The 20,059-nt window shown below is 43.7% G+C and overlaps 1 protein-coding gene across 1 annotated transcript in view; it reads right to left on the bottom strand.

Moving 5' to 3' along the window:
* The window catches only part of ift74 (intraflagellar transport 74), an 86,700-nt gene that overhangs the window by 52,582 nt on the left and 14,059 nt on the right, over positions 1–20,059 (bottom strand). Inside the window, exons 5-9 of the mRNA XM_033018455.1 lie at positions 16,260–16,358; positions 16,101–16,161; positions 11,957–12,016; positions 7,749–7,810; positions 3,676–3,814 (exon numbers count right to left, since the gene is read on the bottom strand). Of these exons, the coding sequence (XP_032874346.1) occupies positions 3,676–3,814; positions 7,749–7,810; positions 11,957–12,016; positions 16,101–16,161; positions 16,260–16,358 (421 nt within the window). The remainder of the gene's footprint in view (positions 1–3,675; positions 3,815–7,748; positions 7,811–11,956; positions 12,017–16,100; positions 16,162–16,259; positions 16,359–20,059) is intronic.

Raw genomic sequence — 20,059 nt, forward strand, 5'->3', positions numbered from 1 at the left:
GTGGATGCATGTGAATGCAAATAATGCTGCAATTTCAATTTACACATGACAGCACTCAACTCAGATCATTTAGTCATCTGGAAAAGTGCAGTAAGTAAGGTTTTCTGTAAGTTTATCCAACTCGTTGCGCTGATGGTCTGCATCTGCCTTTATAATTGTTACAGACATTCCTCAGGACTGCAGCTTCCTTCACCACCCTTCCTCAGAATTGAATTCTACATATTTTAGAGGGTTCAACCTTGTTATTCTTCTTGCAAAAGTAATTGCACAGGAAGAAACATTGGGGGGTTTTCCCCCACACGTCATGGAATCATGAAATAGTCAAGTCATACACAGGGTGGCACAGTCATGTAGTGGTAGAGCTGCTACCTTACTGCGCCAGAGACCCGGGTTTGATCCTGACTATGAGTGCCATCTGTACAAAGATTGTACGTTCCCCCAGTGACTGCATGGGTTTTCTCTGGTTTCCTCCCACACTCCAAAGACATACAGGTTTGTAGATGAATTGTCTTTGGTAAAATTATAAATTGTCCCTAGTGTATAGGATAGTGTTAGCGTACGGGGTGATCGCTGGTCGGCGCGGACTTGGTGGGCCGAAGAGCTTGTTTTCGCACTATTGCTAAAGTCTAAAGGTTATTCAGCTCACTGTCTCTGATGCAGCTCTTTATCACAGCAACTCACGAGTTCTATATTCTGGATCTTTTTCAATGATTACCATATTTTTCCATTATATCTCCATTTAGCTTTCATTTTCTCTCAAAAATTGTCCCAGCCTCTCTAATCTATCCTTGTAATTTGAGTCAGTTATGTTGAGGCAGCATGGAAACGGGCCCTGCAGTCCTACTCATTCATACCAACCAAGATGCTCCACCTAAGCAAGTCCCATCTACCCATGTTTGGCCCCAATCCCTCGAAATATTTCTTACCCATGTACCTGTCCAAATGTCTTATAAATGTGGTTATTATACCCGCCTCAACTACTTCATCTGGTCGCTCATTCCACATAGTCACCTGTGTGGAAAAAGCTACCCCTCAGTTACACATTAAATCTTTCCAGTCTCACCTTAAACCTATCCCCTCTAGTTCTTGATTTGCATACCCTGGGAAAAAGACACTGTACTTTCCTTATCTATTCCCATCATGATTTGCATGTCATTTGGTTTATTCAGAGACAGAATATTGTGGTTGAAAGGTATTATTCTGGCTGGAATGGAGATTCACAGGGATCTATGCTGGGACCTCTGTTGCATGTGATATATGGAACCACTTGGACATAAATGTAGATGGGTTGGTTGGTAGGTTTGCTGACAACACCAAAATTGGTGAAGTTGTTGACAAGGAGGAAGGTTGTCAAAGTATACTGCGAGATGTAGATCAGGTACAAAAATCGGTGGAGAAAAGGCAATGGACTTTAAACTGAGGAAGTGTGAGGTGTTCAACTTTGGGAGGTTGAACAACACGTTGATAGCGTGGTAACGAAAGCAAGTGGTGTGCTTGCTTTATAGGCTGGGGCATTAAGAGATATGCCCCTGTCCCACTTAGGAAACCTGAACGGAAACCTCTGGAGACTTTGTGCCCCACCCAAGGTTTCTGTGCGGTTCCCGGATATTCCCGGAGGTTTTCTGTCAGTCTCCCTAATGGTCGAAAGTGGTCTTACCTTCCACGAACTGCAACCTCTGGCAACCACCTTCAACTAGCATCGCAACCGGCTTCGACTAAAAAATGACCGATTTTTAAAACGGCAATCTATTTTTAGCCGCGGCTGGTTTTAAATTTTTTGAAATAATCGCCGGAACTTAGAAAAAGCGGAAACCACTTTTGACCATTAGGGAGACTGACAAAAACCTCCGGGAACCTCCGGGAACCGCACGGAAACCTTGGGTGGGGCGCAAAGTCTCCAGAGGTTTCCGTTCAAGTTTCCTAAGTGGGACAGGGGCATTAGGATGTAATTTTGCAGCTTTACAGGACTTCAGTCGGGCCACATTTGGAGGATTGTGTGCAGTCCTGGACACACCATTACAAGATAAATGTGGAGGCTTTTCAAGGGGTACAGAAGAGTTTTACCAGAATGCTGCCTGGACTAAAAGATGTTAGCTGTAAGGAAAGGTTGGAGAACTTGGGACTGTTTTGTCCGAAGTGTCAGAGGCTGAGGGGAAACCCGACAGAAGTTCTATAAAATTATGAGAAGCATAGATAGTGTAGACATCGGAAACTATCTCCCAAGGTGGCATTATCAAAGACTAGAGGGTTTTGTGAGAGTGACAAGTTTAAAGGAGACGTACAGGCAACTTTTTTTTGCACAGACACTGGTAGGAGCTTGGAATGTACTGCCGGGGTGATGACGGAGACAGACAGGAAGGTAGCATATAAGAGGCTTTTGGATAGGCAACGGAGGAATATGGTCATGTGCAGGCAGAAAAGATTTGTTTAATTTGTCAAATTGATCGATGACATCACCGTTGTTGGACAAATTACGTATAATGACGAGTCAGAGTAAAAGGGAGGGGGGGGGGGAGGGGGGAAGATCGATCAATCGACTGACCGAATGGTAACAGAAAAATAACCTTGCTCCCAATGTCAGTAAAACCAAATACTGATTGTTGCATCTAATCCAGCTAATCAAGATCCTGCTGTAATTTTTGTTAACCATCTTTACTATCTACAATACTACCATATATCCACCTACTTTGGTATCATCTGCAAACGTAAAAATCATGCCCTGTGCATTTTCATCCAAAACGCTGAAATTAGCCACAGACCACAAAGGGTATAACATTGATCCCTGAGGCACAGCACTAGTCAGGCCTCCAGTCTGAGAAGCAACCTTCCATCATCCCTCTGCTTCTTTCCATTAGGCCAATTCTCTATCCAGAAGGCTAGCTGCCCCTGAATCCAATGCAGTCTCACTTCCAGAGCGCATAACCAGACGGAACCATGTGTATAAGATCATGATGTGCCTGCATAAAATGATTGCTGACAATCTTCTATTTTTGCAGAGTAGAGGATTCTAAAACTAGAGTGGCTGCTCCACAACACCAGGCACCTGGCTTTGATCTTGACTTCAGGTGCTGTCGGTGTGGAGTTTGCATGTTACCCCTGTGACCATGAGGGATTTCCCCGCTTGCACCAGTCTCCTCCCACATCCCAAAGATGTGTGGGTTTGTAGGTTAATTGGCCACTACGTTGCCACTAGTGTGCGGGATGTAAATGGAAAGGTGGGATAACATGGAACTGGCGTTGGCACCTGATTGATTGCCGGTATGGACTTGTTGGGCTGAAGGGCCTGTTTCCATATTGTATCGTTAAACTAAACTAAAGGCTTAAGAGTCGAGGGGAGAGATTTAAGAGGGATCACAGGATCAAGTCTTTCATTCAGAGTGTAGTGCCTATCTGAAATGAGTTGCCAGAGAAAATTACAAAAGTGGATACAGCTATGACTTTCAAAAGATATTTTAACAGATCCGTGGACAGCAAGCGTTTCGGGAATTATGGGCCAAATACAGACAAATGCGACCAGCAATATGCCAACTTGTTCGGCGTAAACATCGTGAGCCACAGGGCCTGTTTCAGTGCTGTATATCTCTACCTTCAATAAGCTTCAATAAAGTCACTGCATACAACATCCACTGCTTTATCCTCATCAATCATCAAATGTTTTTTTTTTAAATCACCCACCTGTAACAGATGCTCATTCGTTGCTTTCATCTTCATGTATTTCGCTTGTTTATCTTCTGTCATATTTTTGATGATGGTGTCTGCTGCCTGTTTCTCTTGGTCAATTTCTGTATCAATCACTCTAATCAAGTCTTCTTTCCTTTACATTAAAAAAGGTATGCAAACTGTTACTCTGTGAGAATATATTGAAGCAACAGCCTGAAAAGTAATTTCTCATTATCAACAAGCGATATGGCATCTGCAGTTTGGAACAGTTAAAATTTCAAATCCATAATCCTTCCAAAGGATTTCCTCAGAAACTGCACTTAGTTATATGGTTTGAAAATGTGGCAGCTTATGGTGATAATGGTATTCATAGAAAGGATTTGGTTCATTTGGTCATTCAATTATGAATCAAGCCTGCTAGTTGGTCGGCAATTTGTATGTAATTATCTTCAACTCACAGCTTTGTCCTGCAGAAATAAGCTTTTGGCAGATGGTAATTGGTTTGGTAATAAGTTCTTTCCTTCAACATTTAAAGAGATTGGCCTAGATTTCAGCATGGCCCAAATGAAAAGGTGGTATCGTACATAGTGAAGATGGTTAGTTTAGTTTAGTTTATTGTTGTCACAGGTAGAGTGATAAATGTGTTGTTGCGTGCTATCCAGTCAGCGATAAGACTATACATGATTACATCAAGCTGTCCACAGTGCAAGATTTAGAGTAAGATAAAGTTTTATGAATACTCTGGGTCGAAGGGTCTATTTTCAAGCTGTATGAAAAGTTTCTCCTTGTTTGTCTTTCTCAACCTGTTCTTGTCAATGTTCATTAAAAGCTCTTCATCGTCACCATCCATTGTTTCACTCTTACATATCCGTTCATAACCAAAGAATCACCACTGGAGGCTTCTTATTTTGCTTCTACAAATGCCATCTTTGGCCTTTTGTTTTTCATCCACTTAGGCATATAAAAAACTACAAGAATGCCAACAACAGTTCTGCCTCACTTCCCCTTCTACCTCACACAAAGAGTGGTTTGTATCCAGAATGAGCTGCTCCACCCTCTCTGGCATCAATATTTCCTCTCAAATACCCATTAAACCTCCCTCTCACCCTCTGGTCAGTAAAACTAGTTGAGGAAGAAAGATTTTCCATGTGTCGACTAAAGATTTAAGCAGATTTCTGAACATCTCTGTTCAGCTCATGATATTTCATTTGTGTATTCTTTAAAAATGAACTGAAGGAAAGAATATTTTACAACAGAATATTCTTTCTGTGTGATGAAGTAAAGGAGTACTTATTGCCTCTCCAACCCACAACAAAAACTATATTTTAGACATTATGAGCAGATGCAAGTTGTCAAGCTTGAAAGGGTTCATAAAATATTTACGAGGATGTTGCCTGGACTAGAGGATGTGAGCTATAGGGAGAAGTTGAGTAGGCTGGGTCTCTATTCCATGGAGCGCAGGAGGATGATGGGAAATCTTATAGAGGTGTACAAAATCATGAGAGGAATAGATCGGGTAGATGCACAGAGTCTCTTGCCCAGAGTAGGGGAATCGAGGACCAGAGGACATAGGTTCAAGGTGAAGGGGAAAAGATTTAAAAGGAATCCGAGGGGTAACTTTTTCACACAATGGATGGTGGGTGTATGGAACAAGCTGCTAGAGGAGGTCATTGAGGCTGGGACTGTCCCTCGTTTAAGAAACAATTGGACAGGACATGGATAGGACAAGTTTGGAGGGACATGGACCAAGCGCAGGCAAGTGGGACTAGTGCAGCTGGGAGTTAGGCCGAAGGGCCTGTTTCCACTCTGTATCACTCTATGACTACGTTTGACAACAGGAAACAGATGTGACAACCTGGATTTCAGTATATGAAAAAAATGTGAACATTTCCTCCAGATGCTCCGGTTTCCTCCCACATCCCGAAGATTGGCAGTAACTCTACCCCTGCGCCACCATGCCACCCCAGAGCGGTCAGGATTTCCAGGTTGGATTAATCAAATATGAGAATCCGAAGCTTTAAAGTGAGAGGGACAACGTTTAAAGATGTGCGGGGAAAGTTTTTTTTACACAAAGGGTGGTGAGTACCTGGAATGCACTGCCAGGGTTGGTGGTTGAGGCAGATACGATAGTGGCATTTAAGAGATTTTTAGATAAGTGTATGGATATGCAGGGCATGGAGGGATACGGATTATGTGGCGACAGATAAAAATGAGTCTTGACATGTTTGGTACAGAGTTTGTGGACCGATGTTTTACTGTGTATTGTACAGTTCCATGTCAGTGTAAAGTTAAAGTCCCATTTCCTCATAACCCGTGAGCGTAGTCCCATTTCTCATTCCTTTTATATCACAATCATAGTGTCACCTTTAATACAAACCTGAGGGGCAACTTTTTCACTCATTGGTGGTTGGTATATTGATCAAGATGATAAAGTAGTTGAAGCAGCAATCATAAAAGCATTTAAAAGACACTTGGACAGGTACGTAGATAGGAAAGGTTTAGAAGGATATGGGCCAAATGCAAGCAAATGGGACTAGCATGCACGAGCTGGGTTGAAGGGCCTGTTTCCCCAGAGAATGTCTCCATGAATCTAATGGCTGTTCAAAACTGTACAAAATAATCCCCAAAAAACTCAAGGTTTTGTTCAGGTTCCACTTCAATGTTATATCTTGCACTAAATGTTGGACCCTATGTCTGTACAATGCGAATGGCTTTATTGTATTCATGTATAGTCTTTTCTCTGACTGGATAGCACATGAACAAACAATATTCACTGTATATGTGACAATAATAAACTAAACTAAACTGTATTCTTCATGCCCTGATTCAAAATTAAATATTCCATAGGACAGCACAGTGACGCAGCAGTTGAGCTGCTGCCTCACAGCGCCAGAGACTCGGGTTCGATCCTGACTGTCGGAGCAGGGTTTGTATGTTCTCTCTGAGAATGCGTGGGTTTACTCCGGGTGCTCCGGTTTCCTCCCATATTCCAAAGGCGTAGGGTAATCGGTTTATGTAAATTGCCCCTAGTGTGTAGGATGCAAAAGTGGGCTAACGTAGAACTAGTGTGCGGGTGATCAATGGTTTCCGTGGACTTGTTTGGCCGAAGGGCTTGTTTCCATGCTGAATCTCTAAACTCTAAACATATCTATTTGTTTATACCCAGAGACACCAGCCAACCTGTATTCATTTGGGAAGTTCTAAACTTCCATAAGAATATGCAAGATTTTGAGTGAGGTATACCAGATTCAAAACAGTGATCATGGCATCTTCCAGGTTCAATTATAGGCAATGGCTGACAAATATGACGTATCCTCAGAAAAGGTGGTGTTTAAGAAGACTGTGACAGCAGACTGAAAGTAAACATATCTTCTCGTAATGAAATTCAGAAAATGTCTCTTTAACAATTCAATTAACTGTTGATGCTGGAAATCTAAAATAAGAACAAAAAATGCTGGAAATTTACAGGTCAGGACGCATTTGTGGGAAGAAATTCAACGTTTCAGATTTGAGACCATTCATCGGAACAGAAAAGGACACAAATTGAGCTTTCAAAACTGCAGAGAGGGTGACATTGCAGCCCTCTGGATTCAATACTGAATTCTAACGATTTCTCAGTCTGCATCAGACTGTCTGTAGAGTTAGGGTAGGAAGGAACTGCAGATGCTGGATTAAACCGGATCGGTATTCCTCTGCCAATTCCTTCTCTCCAGAAATGCTGCCTGTCCCACTGAGTTACTCCAGCATTTTGTGTCTATCTTCTGACTGTAAAGTTAGTTTGGCTTGTTTTTGTTCTCTTTAGGAGTAATGGACAAGCATAGCCTCCAGCTCTGCAACATGATTTTGTCCATTAACTCATCTTCTATCCACCAGATAAAATTGTTTACAGCTTATCTCCATGGTCCCTCCAGGTTTACCCTTCAACACCCTCCCCTCACAGCTTAATAAACCTCTTTATATCTTTTTCAGTTCTGACAGTTTCCGATCTGTAACATTGTTTAAAAATACAACAGCGACTTTGAACAACATATAATTACATATTCCCTGGAGGATGAGGGCTCCATTAATATATAATTACAACTACTTACTCGCGTCGTTCTGTAAAGATGACATCCATGTTCTGAGCTTCACGATCATTTTGTGCTCTGAGCTAAAATACAACAAAATTTAGCAAATTAAGCCTATTAAAACCTCCAATGCAACCACCGTGGCACTTACACTGCAACTATTTTAAAATACAATTATAAAAAATGAGGCAATAGCGCTCCAAATATTCACAGTACTGAGAATATTTAGACAATAGAGAATAGACAATAGACAATAGGTGCAGGAGTAGGCCATTCGGCCCTTCGAGCCAGCACCGCCATTCAATGTGATCATGGCTGATCATCCCCAATCAGTACCCCGTTCCTGCCTTCTTCCCATATCCCCTGACTCCGCTATTTTTAAGAGCCCTATCTAGCTCTCTCGTGAAAGCAGCCAGAGAACCTGCCTCCACCGCCCTCTGAGGCAGAGAATTCCACAGACCTGTTTTTGTTTCGCTGACATGTTAAACTGCTTGTGATTAATTGGGATCATAAAAATTTAGTTAAAATGTGGATTATGAGAATGTTTCAAAGTTTAATAAAAGTAGACGTCCCAACTCCTGTACTCAATGTCCTGAACTTCCTCCTCCACGGCTCATTCCATACACCCACCACCTTGGTGTAAAAAAAGTTATCTATTAAGGTTCCTAACAAAAGTTCCCATAAAATCTTTCCCCTTCAACTTATGTCCTCTGCTTCTCGATTCTCCTACTCTGGGCAAAAGACAGTGCGTTTACCCCAATTGATTCTGCTCATGATTTTGATCACCCCTCATCCTCCAGGGAATAGCGCTTGGCTGCTCAACCTCTCCCTACAGCTCAGGCCCTAGAGTCATGGCAACATCCCCATAAATCTTCTCTGCACCATTTCCGGTTTGACAACATCTTTCCCATAACATGGTGACCAAGACTGAACACAATACACTAAATGGGGTTTTACTAACTTCTTATATAACTGTAACATGACCTTCCAACTTCTGTACTCAATACTCTGATTGATGAAGGCCAATGTGCCAAAAACCTTTTTGACCACCACATCTACCTGTGAGGCCACTTTCCAGGATAGATGTACCTGGATCCCTCTGTTCTACAACACTCCCCAGAGCTCTACCATTCACTGTGTAGGTCCTGCCCATGTAAGACTTTCCAAAATGCAATACCTCACATTTTTCTGTATTAAATTCCATCAACTATTCCACAGACCACCTGCCTAACTGAGGAAAACCATGCTGCAATTTTTGACAACCATCTTCACGATCTACAATATCACCCCCTTTTGTGTCATCTGCAAACATAATCATGCCATTACATCATTAACATAGTGGAGCGGTGGTGGGAGGCAGTACATGGCCTCATCTACATCATTAAAATAGATGACAAACTGCAATGGGCCACGCACCGAACGCCGAGGTACACCACTTGTCCTCCAAGCAACCTTCCACATTACCCTGTGCTTCCTTCCATGAATCCAATTTTCCATTCCGTTCAGCAATCTCTTCTTGGATCCCATGAGATCTAACCTTCCAGAGCAGCCTACCATGTGAAACTTTGTGGAATGCCTTGCTGAAATCCATATATACAGATATTTATCCATATATTTATGGTCACCTCTTAAAAGGAGGTCCCTGTTCAACCTATGTCATTTGTGCCATCATGCACAACGAGATCTGGCTGCTCATACTCCCCCGAGAGAATGTTCTGCGGCCGCTCCAGGATATCCTGAACTTTGCCTCTACCCCATGCTAGAGTCTCTTTTACAGCCACAGAATCTCCTATCTGTCCCCCCCAACTCATGAGTCTCCTATCACTATGGCTCTGCCTGTCTTCACTCTTCCATGCTGTTCCTCAGAACCAGGCCCAATGCTACAGATGTGACTGCCGCTGCACTCCCCTGGCAGTATGCAAAGGGGCATATTATCAAAGGGAATGGCCACAGGGGGTTGCCGTATTCTCTGCCTACTCTTTATCCTTGTAGTCACCCATCTACCTTCTGCCCATACCCTAGTCATCACCACCTTACTTCTATCTGTTCCTCAGTCTCCCAAGTGATCAGGAGGTGGTCCAACTGCTGCTCCAGTTCCCTAATGCGGTCTGTCAGAAGCTGACACACCTTGCACACGTGTAGTCCTCAGGGACATTGGAGGTCTCCCCGATTTCCCACATCCTTCAGGAGGAGCACTGCCCTAATTGCCATGTGCACTGCACAAGACAAGAGACGATTTTTTAAAGAAAGAAAAATCAACAGACCGTAATTATCCCGTCACTCTCTACACCAATGGTTCAATGGTTTCTTTATTGACACATGTACCAGGTACAGCGACATACATTTTTTGAATTCAACTCAGCAAGATTATCCAAGTACATATGACCAGTCGCCCCGGCCAGTATAGTATGCACAGAACAGCCCAATGAGTTTATATGCAAGAAGCGCCATTTTACAATCCCAGCTGCAGCTGGCCACAAAGCCTCCATTCCGGTCGTCCCGCTATCCGATGTCCCTCTCCACGTCTGGCCCTTCAGCCCTTGTTCCCCTGGGGAGGGGTGCCTCCTGCAGCTGACCTCGAGGGCACTTAAGAATACCCACAGGTTCCTCTCACCGGGCTCTTTGTCCAGTGTCCGCAACCTTCTCCTTTCACCTCCTTTCCAATTTCCGATCCACGGGGCAAGCCGGGGCCAGACTTGGCGGCCTTCCCTCTTAGAGTGAGCCAAGCTTCCGGTCTGGATACATCCACACCTTGCCAGGCCACTGGGCCGAGCCCTAGGCTGCTGCCGGGTCTCCAGCATCGAGGCCATGCACTCCCTCCCACCGCCGCTCCACTTACTGGTCCTCGGTCCAATTCCCGCTTTTCCGGTCCACGGGGAGAGCAGATGCCGAGCTCGGTGGCAACCTCTCCGGGCTGGTTCCCATTGCTGCGGCAGCGAGCCAGGCCTGTTGTCAGGAATAGTCGCAGCCGTGGTCCGTCAGGAAGCCACCTTCGGCCACACTGAGAAGCAAGCTTCTACCGCACAGCCAGTCAAGAGGCGACCAAAGCCTCTCGAGCCAAACCCTCACACTTATCATCCACAGGGCACTTCACCTCTACATGGCCACTCCACTGGTGTCTGCCTTTCTTTTTATACATCTACTAGGAGAAACCACTCCAGCATGCTAATTGCTTTCAGCTGCAAAACTGACTGGGCTCCAAGATCGCCCTTTATGCATTAAACATCTGCAAAATGACTTCCTGACTGATATTAAACATCCTGCATGATGAAAGAAAGAATACCGTATGTCTTATTTGCCATACTTTTTCATCACATTCAAGGAGTCTGGACATTCGCCAAGATCCCTCCATACACCATTCGGGGTTCCACCATTTACTGTGGGCAGAAAGTGCTGGAGAAACTCAGCGGGTGCAGCAGCATCTATGGAGCGAAGGAAATAGGCAACGTTTCGGGCCGAAACCCTTCTTCAGATTGATGTAGGGTGGGGGGGCGGGGAGAAGAAAGGAGAAAGGAAGAGTAGGAGCCCGAGGGCTGAGGGAGAGCTGAGAAGGGGATGAGACAGCAAGGGCTACCGGAAATTGGAGAAGTCAATGTTTATGCCGCTAGGGTGCAAACTGCCCAAGCGAAATATGAGGTGCTGCTCCTCCAATTTCCGGTGGTGCTCACTCTGGCCCAGGACAGAAAGGTCAGATTCGGAATGGGAGGGGGAGTTGAAGTGCTGAGCCACAGGGAGATCAGGTTGGTTAATGCGGATCGAGCTGAGGTGTTCGGCGAAACGATCGCCAAGCCTATGCTTGGTCTCACCGATGTAGATAATTTCGTTTCGATGCGGAGGTGTTCGTTTTGCAGAACACCTCCATTCTGTCCGCGTTAACCAACCTGATGGGTTGGTTAACTCCGCAGGGATCGTGCCCTCCGCGACTCCTTGGTCAACTCGTCCTCTGAATACATTCTATTTCTGTCCCGCCCACTACCCTGACATCAGTCTGAAGAAGGGTCTCAACCAGAAGCGTCACCCAATCCTTCTCTCCAGAAATGCTGCCTGTCCCGCTGAGTTCCTACAGCATTTTGTGTCTACCTTCGATGTAAACCAGCATCTGCAATTCTTTCCTACACATGGTAAATTAAGAGGCTTGATTTACTTTACCTGCAGTATTTCTGAAAGAATAAAGATTTAAAAAACTACTCAGAGAAATCAACCATAGAACTGGAAATTAAAATACTTACCATGTTGTAATCATTCATAACTTCTTCCATTTCAGTATTGGTATTCAGCTTGTCTACCAGCTAAAGTGAAAGCACAAAATAAAGACAAAATATATCAAAACACAACAGACTACTATTTACACAATAACTTGTACCATCACCGCACATATAAAACATTTCAGCTAATTATTGAACAAAAAAGATGAATATGTTTGTTTCAATTTAATACACACAGCAGCAATAATCATATAGAGTCAGAGTCATAGACCACGGAAACAGGCTTTCGGCCCAACTTGCCCATGATGCCCCATCTATACTTGTCCCACTTGCCTGTGTTTGGTCCATATCCCTCTAAGCCTTTCCTATCCATGAACCAGTCCAAATATCTTTGAAATGTTGTTTAGTACCTGCCTCAACGAACTCCTCTGGCAGCTCGTCCCATATACCCACCTGGCTCAGTGTGAAAAATTACCCCTCAGGTTCCCATTAAATCTTTTCCCTCTCACCTTAAATCTATGAAATCTAGTTCTTGATTCACCTACTCTGATTAAAAGACTCTGTCCATTTACCCTATCTATTCCCCTCATGATCTTTCACACCTCTATAAGGTCACCCCTCATCCTCCAGCGCTCCAAGGAATAGTCCTAGCCTGCACAACCTCTCTCTATAGCTCAGGTTCCTCAAGTCCTGGCAGCATCCTTGTAAATCTTCGCTGCACTCTTTCCAGGTTAACACCATCCTTCATATAGCTGGGTGTTCAAAACTGAACACAGTACTCAAAACGACCGCAACGTCTTGTACAACTGTAACGTAACATCCGCAACCGATAAAGCCAAACATATCATGTACTTCCTTTACCACTCTATTTAATTGTGTTGCATCTTTCAGGGAGTTATGTACTTGGATCCTAACATTCCTTAGGACATCAGTTATGTTAATGATCTTGTTATTAACTCAGAGCTGCCAAGTTTTGTCAGAGCATTTCAGTATTCTAGCACCTGAAATTCAGTATTTTGCTGAGGAAATCAGTAATTTTACGCGGTGCCATTTTGCTGAAAAATATGTTATTTTTTATGTGCCATGTAAGAGTACAAGAATGCATAACTTTGCCACATGCACCTTACTTGAGTGCATTCATTGCCATCTCTTTGTATACTGCTGTTTGAACGGCTGCTTCCTGCTTTTAGCACCAGATGATGATGTAGAAGCCATGTTGGAAGCCTCCCTCTCCCTCCCTCGCTCCCTCTCTCTCTCCCTCCTTAGTCTCTCTCTCCCTCCCTCCATCCCTTTCTCCATCCCTCTCGCCCTCCCTCCCTATCTCTCCCTCCCCCTCTCCCTCTCCCTCTTTCTCTCTCTCCCTCCGTCTTTCCCTCCCTATCTCCTCCTTCCTTTTTTTCTCCCTTCCTTATTCCCTTCCTCCCTCTCTCCCTCCCACTCTCCTTCTCCTCTCCCTCTCTCCTCTCTCTCCCTCCCCTCTCCATCCTTTCCCTCTCTCCACCCCTCCCTCTCTCCCTCTCTCCACCCCTCCCTCTCTCCTCCTTGAGCCTATTCACCGTTCTGTAAAATCAAGGCCAATTCCAATGTAACTGCAATCCCACACGTAACTTTTCACCACTAGGCTTATCCAGAATTCTACCACTGCCTGAAAAATAATCAAAGATTCAACTTCCACTGAGAAAGAGAATTCCAAAGACCCATTGTTATACGAGAATTTTCCTGAACAGTCTGTGACTCATAGCGCTGTGTTTAAAGCCCATGGCATTTTTAGAACCCAGAGCGCTGTAGCCAACAGCTCTTCATTTAAATTCCCACGCTTTAAACTGACAGCGCTATGTTTAAACCTAAAGCGGGACATGCAGTCTGGAGAGAAGGAATGGGTGACGTTTCTGTTCGAGGCCCTCCTTTAGACTGAACTGAACTCCGTATTTATAATCCGTATTTAACAACACAAAACTGGACATCCATATTCTAATCGCATTTCCGTACAAAATACGGAAAATCCGTACTACTTGGCAGCTCTGTTTACTGTATATTTTCCCCTAATATTCATCCTCCCAAAGTGCAACACCCCACACTTAGACAGACACGTGGATAGGAAAGGCTTAGAGGAATATGGGCTAAACGCAGGCAGGCGGGACGTGTAGATGGGGCATCTTGGTTGACATGAGCAAGTTCGGCCGAAGGACTTGGTTCCGTGGGTATGACTCTATGACTTGCTTGGATTAAATGCAATCTGCCATTTCTCTGCACCCTGTGTCTGTAGCTGATCTATATCCTGTTGTAAAGTCTCCCTGCCTGTCCGCAACTCCACCAATTTTGGTGTTGTTGCAAATTAACCAACCAACCCATTTGCAGTTACATCCAAATTGTTTATATCACAAATAACAGAGTCCCTGCGGAACTCCAGTGGTCACAGACCTCCACCCTTCCACTATAACCTTTTGTCTTCTGTGAGTAGGCCAGTTTTCAATGCAAGCAAACAGGTTACCATGGATCCCATGAATCATAACCTTCTGGATCAGCCTAACGTGACGGACTTTATGAAGTACTTTTCTAAAATCCATGTAGACAGTATGTTCATATGTGATGTGAGTAGAATTAGACTGTTTGTGAACGATCCACGACAACATACATAGTGAAAGATTTGTCTTTATTCCATAAGTAATCCAGAACATTTAAACTGCCAGCCATTCATACCCAGCTCGGCGTGGCTTCTGAGAGCTGGCTGACCTTGTTAGTGTAGTACCGTGTGGTACCATTCGGCCCATCAAGCCCACTCCGCCATTCAATTGTGACTGATCTATCTATCCATCTCAACCCCATTCTCCTGCCTTCTCCCCATAACCCCTGACAATCCTACTATCTGGATGATGGAATTAATGGCTTTGTGGCCAGGTTTGCAGATGATACGAAGACAGTTGGAGGGGCAGGTAATGTTGAGGAAGTATGAAGTCTGCACAAGGACTTGAACAGGTTGGGAGAGTGGAAAAAGAAGTGGCAAATGGAATACAGCATAGCAAAGTATACAGTCATAGAAAGAAAAGTATGACTATGAATAAAGGCATAACAACTTTCTAAATGGGGAGTGGATTCAGAAATCAGAGGTGTAAAGGGACTTGGAAGTGCTGGTGTAGGATTCCAAAAAGTCAATTTGCAAGTTGAGTTGGTAGTAAGGAAAACAAATGTAATTCTCGCTTTCATTTTGAGCGGTCTAGTAGATAAAGCATGTAATGCTGAGACTTTATAAGACATTGATGAGCCACATTTGGAAATTTGTGAGCAGTTTTGGACCCCATATCTGAGGAAGGAAATGCTGGCTTTGGAGAGGGTCCAGAGGAGGTTTACGAGAACGATCCCGGGATGATTCAGTCAATATACAAGGAGCATTTGAAGGCTCTGGGCTTGTAGTCCCTGGAGTTTTGAAGGATTGGGGGGGGGGTCTCATTGATTCTTACTGGATAATGAAAGATCTAGATTGGGAATGGAAAGGATATTTCCAGTTATGGGAGAATCTAGAACCTCTAGAATGGAGATGAGGAGGAAATTATTTAGCCAGAGTGTGGCAAATCTGTGCTATCCATTGCCAGAGACAGCAGTGGATGCCAAGGCATTGAGTATTTTTAAAGCTGAGATTGATAGCTTCTTGATTAGCAAGGGCATCAAAGGTTATGGGGAGAAGGCAGGAGAATGAAGGGGAAACATAGATCAGCCATGACTGAAGGGCAGAGTAGAGTCGATGGGCTGAATAGCCTAATTCTACTCTATATCTTATGGTCTATCCACTGCCCTACTCTCATTGAACACCTTTGTCACCTCCTCAAAAACACAAATCAAGTTTGTCAGACATGACCTGCCGCAGACAAAGCTTACTAGGAACAACATTAGCTACTCTCCAGTGCTCCGGGATCTGGCAGTGAGGCAGTGAGATTTATGTTAAGGCCTTAGAATGCCCATCTTAATAACCAAGGATAGATCAATCTGACCTTCTTAATGCTCTCCAAGAGCCCCAACTTAACTTTGTGACATACTGATATGCAGACATGATTATTGTTAAGGAGACATAGAATAAATAAATATTGTACTACTATCACACACACAAAATAATTCCAACTGCTTAAATATAACAGATCACTCTGCATTTCTCAACGATAGCAAATCCACTCACCATATTGTAATCTGCCAGCTGTCCTTGCAGATCTTTAATTTCTATAGCCAATGCTTCAGCTCTGTTGAAAAATATGAACTTATGTAAAAACCAACACCATTCTCCCAACTATCTATTCCATGTATGCAATTTTTGCACATGCAGACAATATGTTCTCACCTCTTTTCATAGGATAGATACACAGAATTTTCTTGATTAAAGGTATCGATTTCCTTTTGCAACTTGCTAACTTCTGTTGTAAGTTCACTGATTTTAGCTCTGTGCAAAAACATCACAAGTTATTCCATAATAAATAGTTACATTTTATATTATTTTATAAATACCATATTTATAAGAATAAATTAATGGTCAGCTTTACAGATTTACATATTAGCTTTCTGTGCTGTAAATTCGGTAAGCAAATAGAAATTCATATCTATCTGTCGCCAATCTTCAGGAGGTAAAGATACCTCCTGTAACCTCATCTACTACATTCAATGTTCCAGAAGTGGCCTCCTGCACATGGGCAAGATCAAGCGTGGACTCGGCGACCATTTCACTGAACACTTCTGATAGGTCCGCCAAGGCCCTACTGGGTCTCCCGGTTGTAACCGTTTTAACTTCGTCAGCACAGTGGCGCAGTCATAGAGTTTGAATTTTCCAATTCTAGGTAAACTCTAAAATTGCAGGCGCCCCGGCCAAGATACATGTCATTAGATACCATTGAGGTGCCGGAAGACTGAAGGATGGCTAACGTTATGCCTCTATTTGAGATGGGCTGTAAGGAAATGCCTGGGTACTAAAGACCAGTGAGCCTAACGTCTGTGGTAGGCAAGTTACTGGAGATCAGTTTAGAAGGATGTTGGCCAAACGCAGGCAGGTGAGATGTGGCATCCATGCCGGCGTGGGTAAGTTGGGCCGTAGGGCCTATTTCCATGCTGTATGACTCTCACTCCACTACTGCCCTCTTACTCCCCACATCCCCCTTTCTTCATTACACCCACAACCCTTAGTGTGAATCCTTGTCTCACACCTTCTGTTTTTCATCTTTGGTCTTTGTCCAACCATCTGTCTAGATAAACCCCTCCTACCCCTTTACTGAAGGTAGTTGCCGTTTTGTTGAAGCTGGTTGTGACAATCAAAGGACAGAACAACCGCAAGGATTCATTTGTGTAATGAATAAGCATGAAAACTGGCAACACAGTGGGCACCTGATGGTTTTGTAAACCAGCAAAGACTGCTGAAAGCATTGTGGGATCTCAGCAGTTGTAAACACCACCATATAATGGATAGGATACCTAGAAACACAGAGTCCTAGTCATACATAGGGAAACAGGCCCTTTAGCCCAACTTGCCCAGACAGATCTAAATGCCCCATCTACATTAGTCCCACCTGTGGATGTGGATGGTGTCTTCATGGATTGTAGTAAGGAACCAACGTCCCACATTGCGATCCTTAAAAATTGAGATGCATGGGATCCACGGTGACTTGTTTGTTTTAATTTAGAAATGGTACTCATAGACAGATGGTTATTTTGGAAGAATATTATTTTGGCTGAAGGTTTGTGAACAAAGGTGATCGCAGGGATGTGTGCTGAAACTTGTTAGAGTCTTTGAGTCTTACAGAGTGGAAACTGTTCCTTCGGCCCAACTTGCCCACGTTAACAAACACGCCCCATCTATACTAGTCCCACCTGCCTGCATTTGGCCCATATCTCTCTAAACCTTTCCTGTCCAATGTACCTGTCCAAATGTATTTTAGATGTTGTTATAGTACCTGTCTCTGCAACATCTGATCGGGTCTGGGAGATTTATCTACCTTCATAGACCTCATGATGTTCAGCACCTCCTCGACTGTAGTGCGGACTGTCCTCAAGACATTTCCATTAACTGTCCCATAAGTTACCCAGTCGTTTTGTTATTCTCCACAGTAAAAACAGAGATGAAATACTCATTGAGGACCTTCCCCATCTCCTGCTGTTCCACACAGAGATTTGCTTTCTGAGGGGCTCTATTTTCTCTCTAATTCCCCACATTCCCTTAATGTACTGATAACATCTCTTTGGATTTTCCTTCATATCTGCCGGAGCTAGCTCCTGCCCCCCTTTTACCCTCCTGCTTTCATTCTTGATTATGTTCCTCAGATCCCAAAACTCCTGCAAGAATACACTTAACCACTGCTGCCTATACCTGTCCCATATCTCTTTCTTTTGCCTCAATTTATCTTATCATAAGCTTATCACCTACCTTGTTCCTCGTTGTAACAGGAACAGTCATGCCCTGAATTCTGGTCATCACACTTTTAAAAGCATCCTACTTTCCAGATGTTCCTTTGGCCCACATCTCCAATCATCTTGAGCAAGATCCTGTCTACTACCATCAAAATTCACCATGCTCCAATTCAGAACTCGTGGGCCCACCGCCTTTATCCATAACTATGTTAAAGCTAATAGAACAGAGGTTACTAGTCCCAAAAGGCTCACCCACAGACGCTTCAGACACTTGCCCTTCCCAATTTTCCAAAAAGTAGATCAAGCTTTGCCCTCTCCCTTGTAGGGCCCTCTACATTTGGCAGAGGAACCTTTCCTGAATACATTTGACAAATTCTTCTCTGACTAAGCCTTTGTCACCATGGCAGTCTGTCTAAATGGGGAAAGTTAAAATCCCCTATAATGACAACCCACAATCTTCTGGCATCTTTGCTCTCCCAACTCCTGTTGATTATTTGGGTCTTGCCCAATAACGTTGTACGTGGCAGATCACGTCTTACTAAATCGATCAAGTTATTTGATGCGGTGACAAAGGTAATCGCTGAGGGTAGGGTGGTGGATGTTGTCAACATGCTTTTTAGTAAGGCATTTGGTTAAGTTCTCCATGGTAGGCTGATCCCCAAGATTAAGATGCACAACTTCACAGTGATTTGGTTGTATGGATTCAGAACGAGCTTACTCATGGAAGAGAGGGCTGTCGTGAAAGGGTGTTATTCTGGCTGTAGATCTGTGACCAATGGAGGTCCGCAGGGATCTGCGCTGGGATCTTTATTTCTGATACATATATAAATAACTTGGACTTAAATGTTTCGGTAAGTTTGCAGTCGACACCAAGATACCTAGGGTTGCCAACAGTGAGGAAGGCTGTCAAAGTTTACAGCGAGATATAGATTACCTATAGAAATTAACAGAGTGCGAGGTGTGGCACTTTGGGTGGTTGAATGGAATAGGAAAGTATGAGTGAAAAGCAAGACCCTTCGCAGCATTGTTGTTGTTAACAGAAGGCTATGGAGGCCAAGTCAAAGGACATTTTTAAGGCAAAAATTGATAGATTCTTGATTAGTACAGATGAAACAAGCAAATAGGTGGTAAAGAAGGTGCATGGTATGTTTGTCTTCATTGGTTTGGACATTGAGTATAGGAGTCAGGAAATTATGACATGGCTCTTTCAGTTGAGCCCCATTTGGAGTTTTGCATGCAGCCCAATTATAGGAAGGGTGTTGAGGGTCGGGAGAGGGTGCAGAAGAGGTTTACCCAGAATAGATTAGTGGGTATTAGCAAAAAGGGGAGGTCAAACAGATTTGCATTGCCCAAAGTTGTAACCGGCTGAGTTACTCCAGCATTTTGTGTCTATGTTTGTAACTGATGGAAGTATATAACATTATGAGAGGCATAAATAGGAGAGTCATATATTTTTTCCCAGGTTGAAAATGTCAAAGACAAAAGGGCATGGCATGAGGGTGAGATGGGCGAATGTTAAAGGAAATATCCCAACAAGTAAGACACCACTGTGTAACATTTAAAAATCTAAATCAAAGAGCAGCTCAACATGGAAGACGACTGTTTGGACCACTTTGTCCATGCTCATCAAGCTGGCATTCGGGGCTAGTCTCATTTGCCTGCATTTGGCCCATGCATCACATCATGGAAGGAAATCCATGCACCTAGTGTAGGGGGCGCTCCTCTGTGTGCAGCCATGTCAGCAGCGCG

Source organism: Amblyraja radiata, chromosome 3 (assembly GCF_010909765.2).
Source record: "Amblyraja radiata isolate CabotCenter1 chromosome 3, sAmbRad1.1.pri, whole genome shotgun sequence".
NCBI lineage: Eukaryota > Metazoa > Chordata > Chondrichthyes > Rajiformes > Rajidae > Amblyraja > Amblyraja radiata.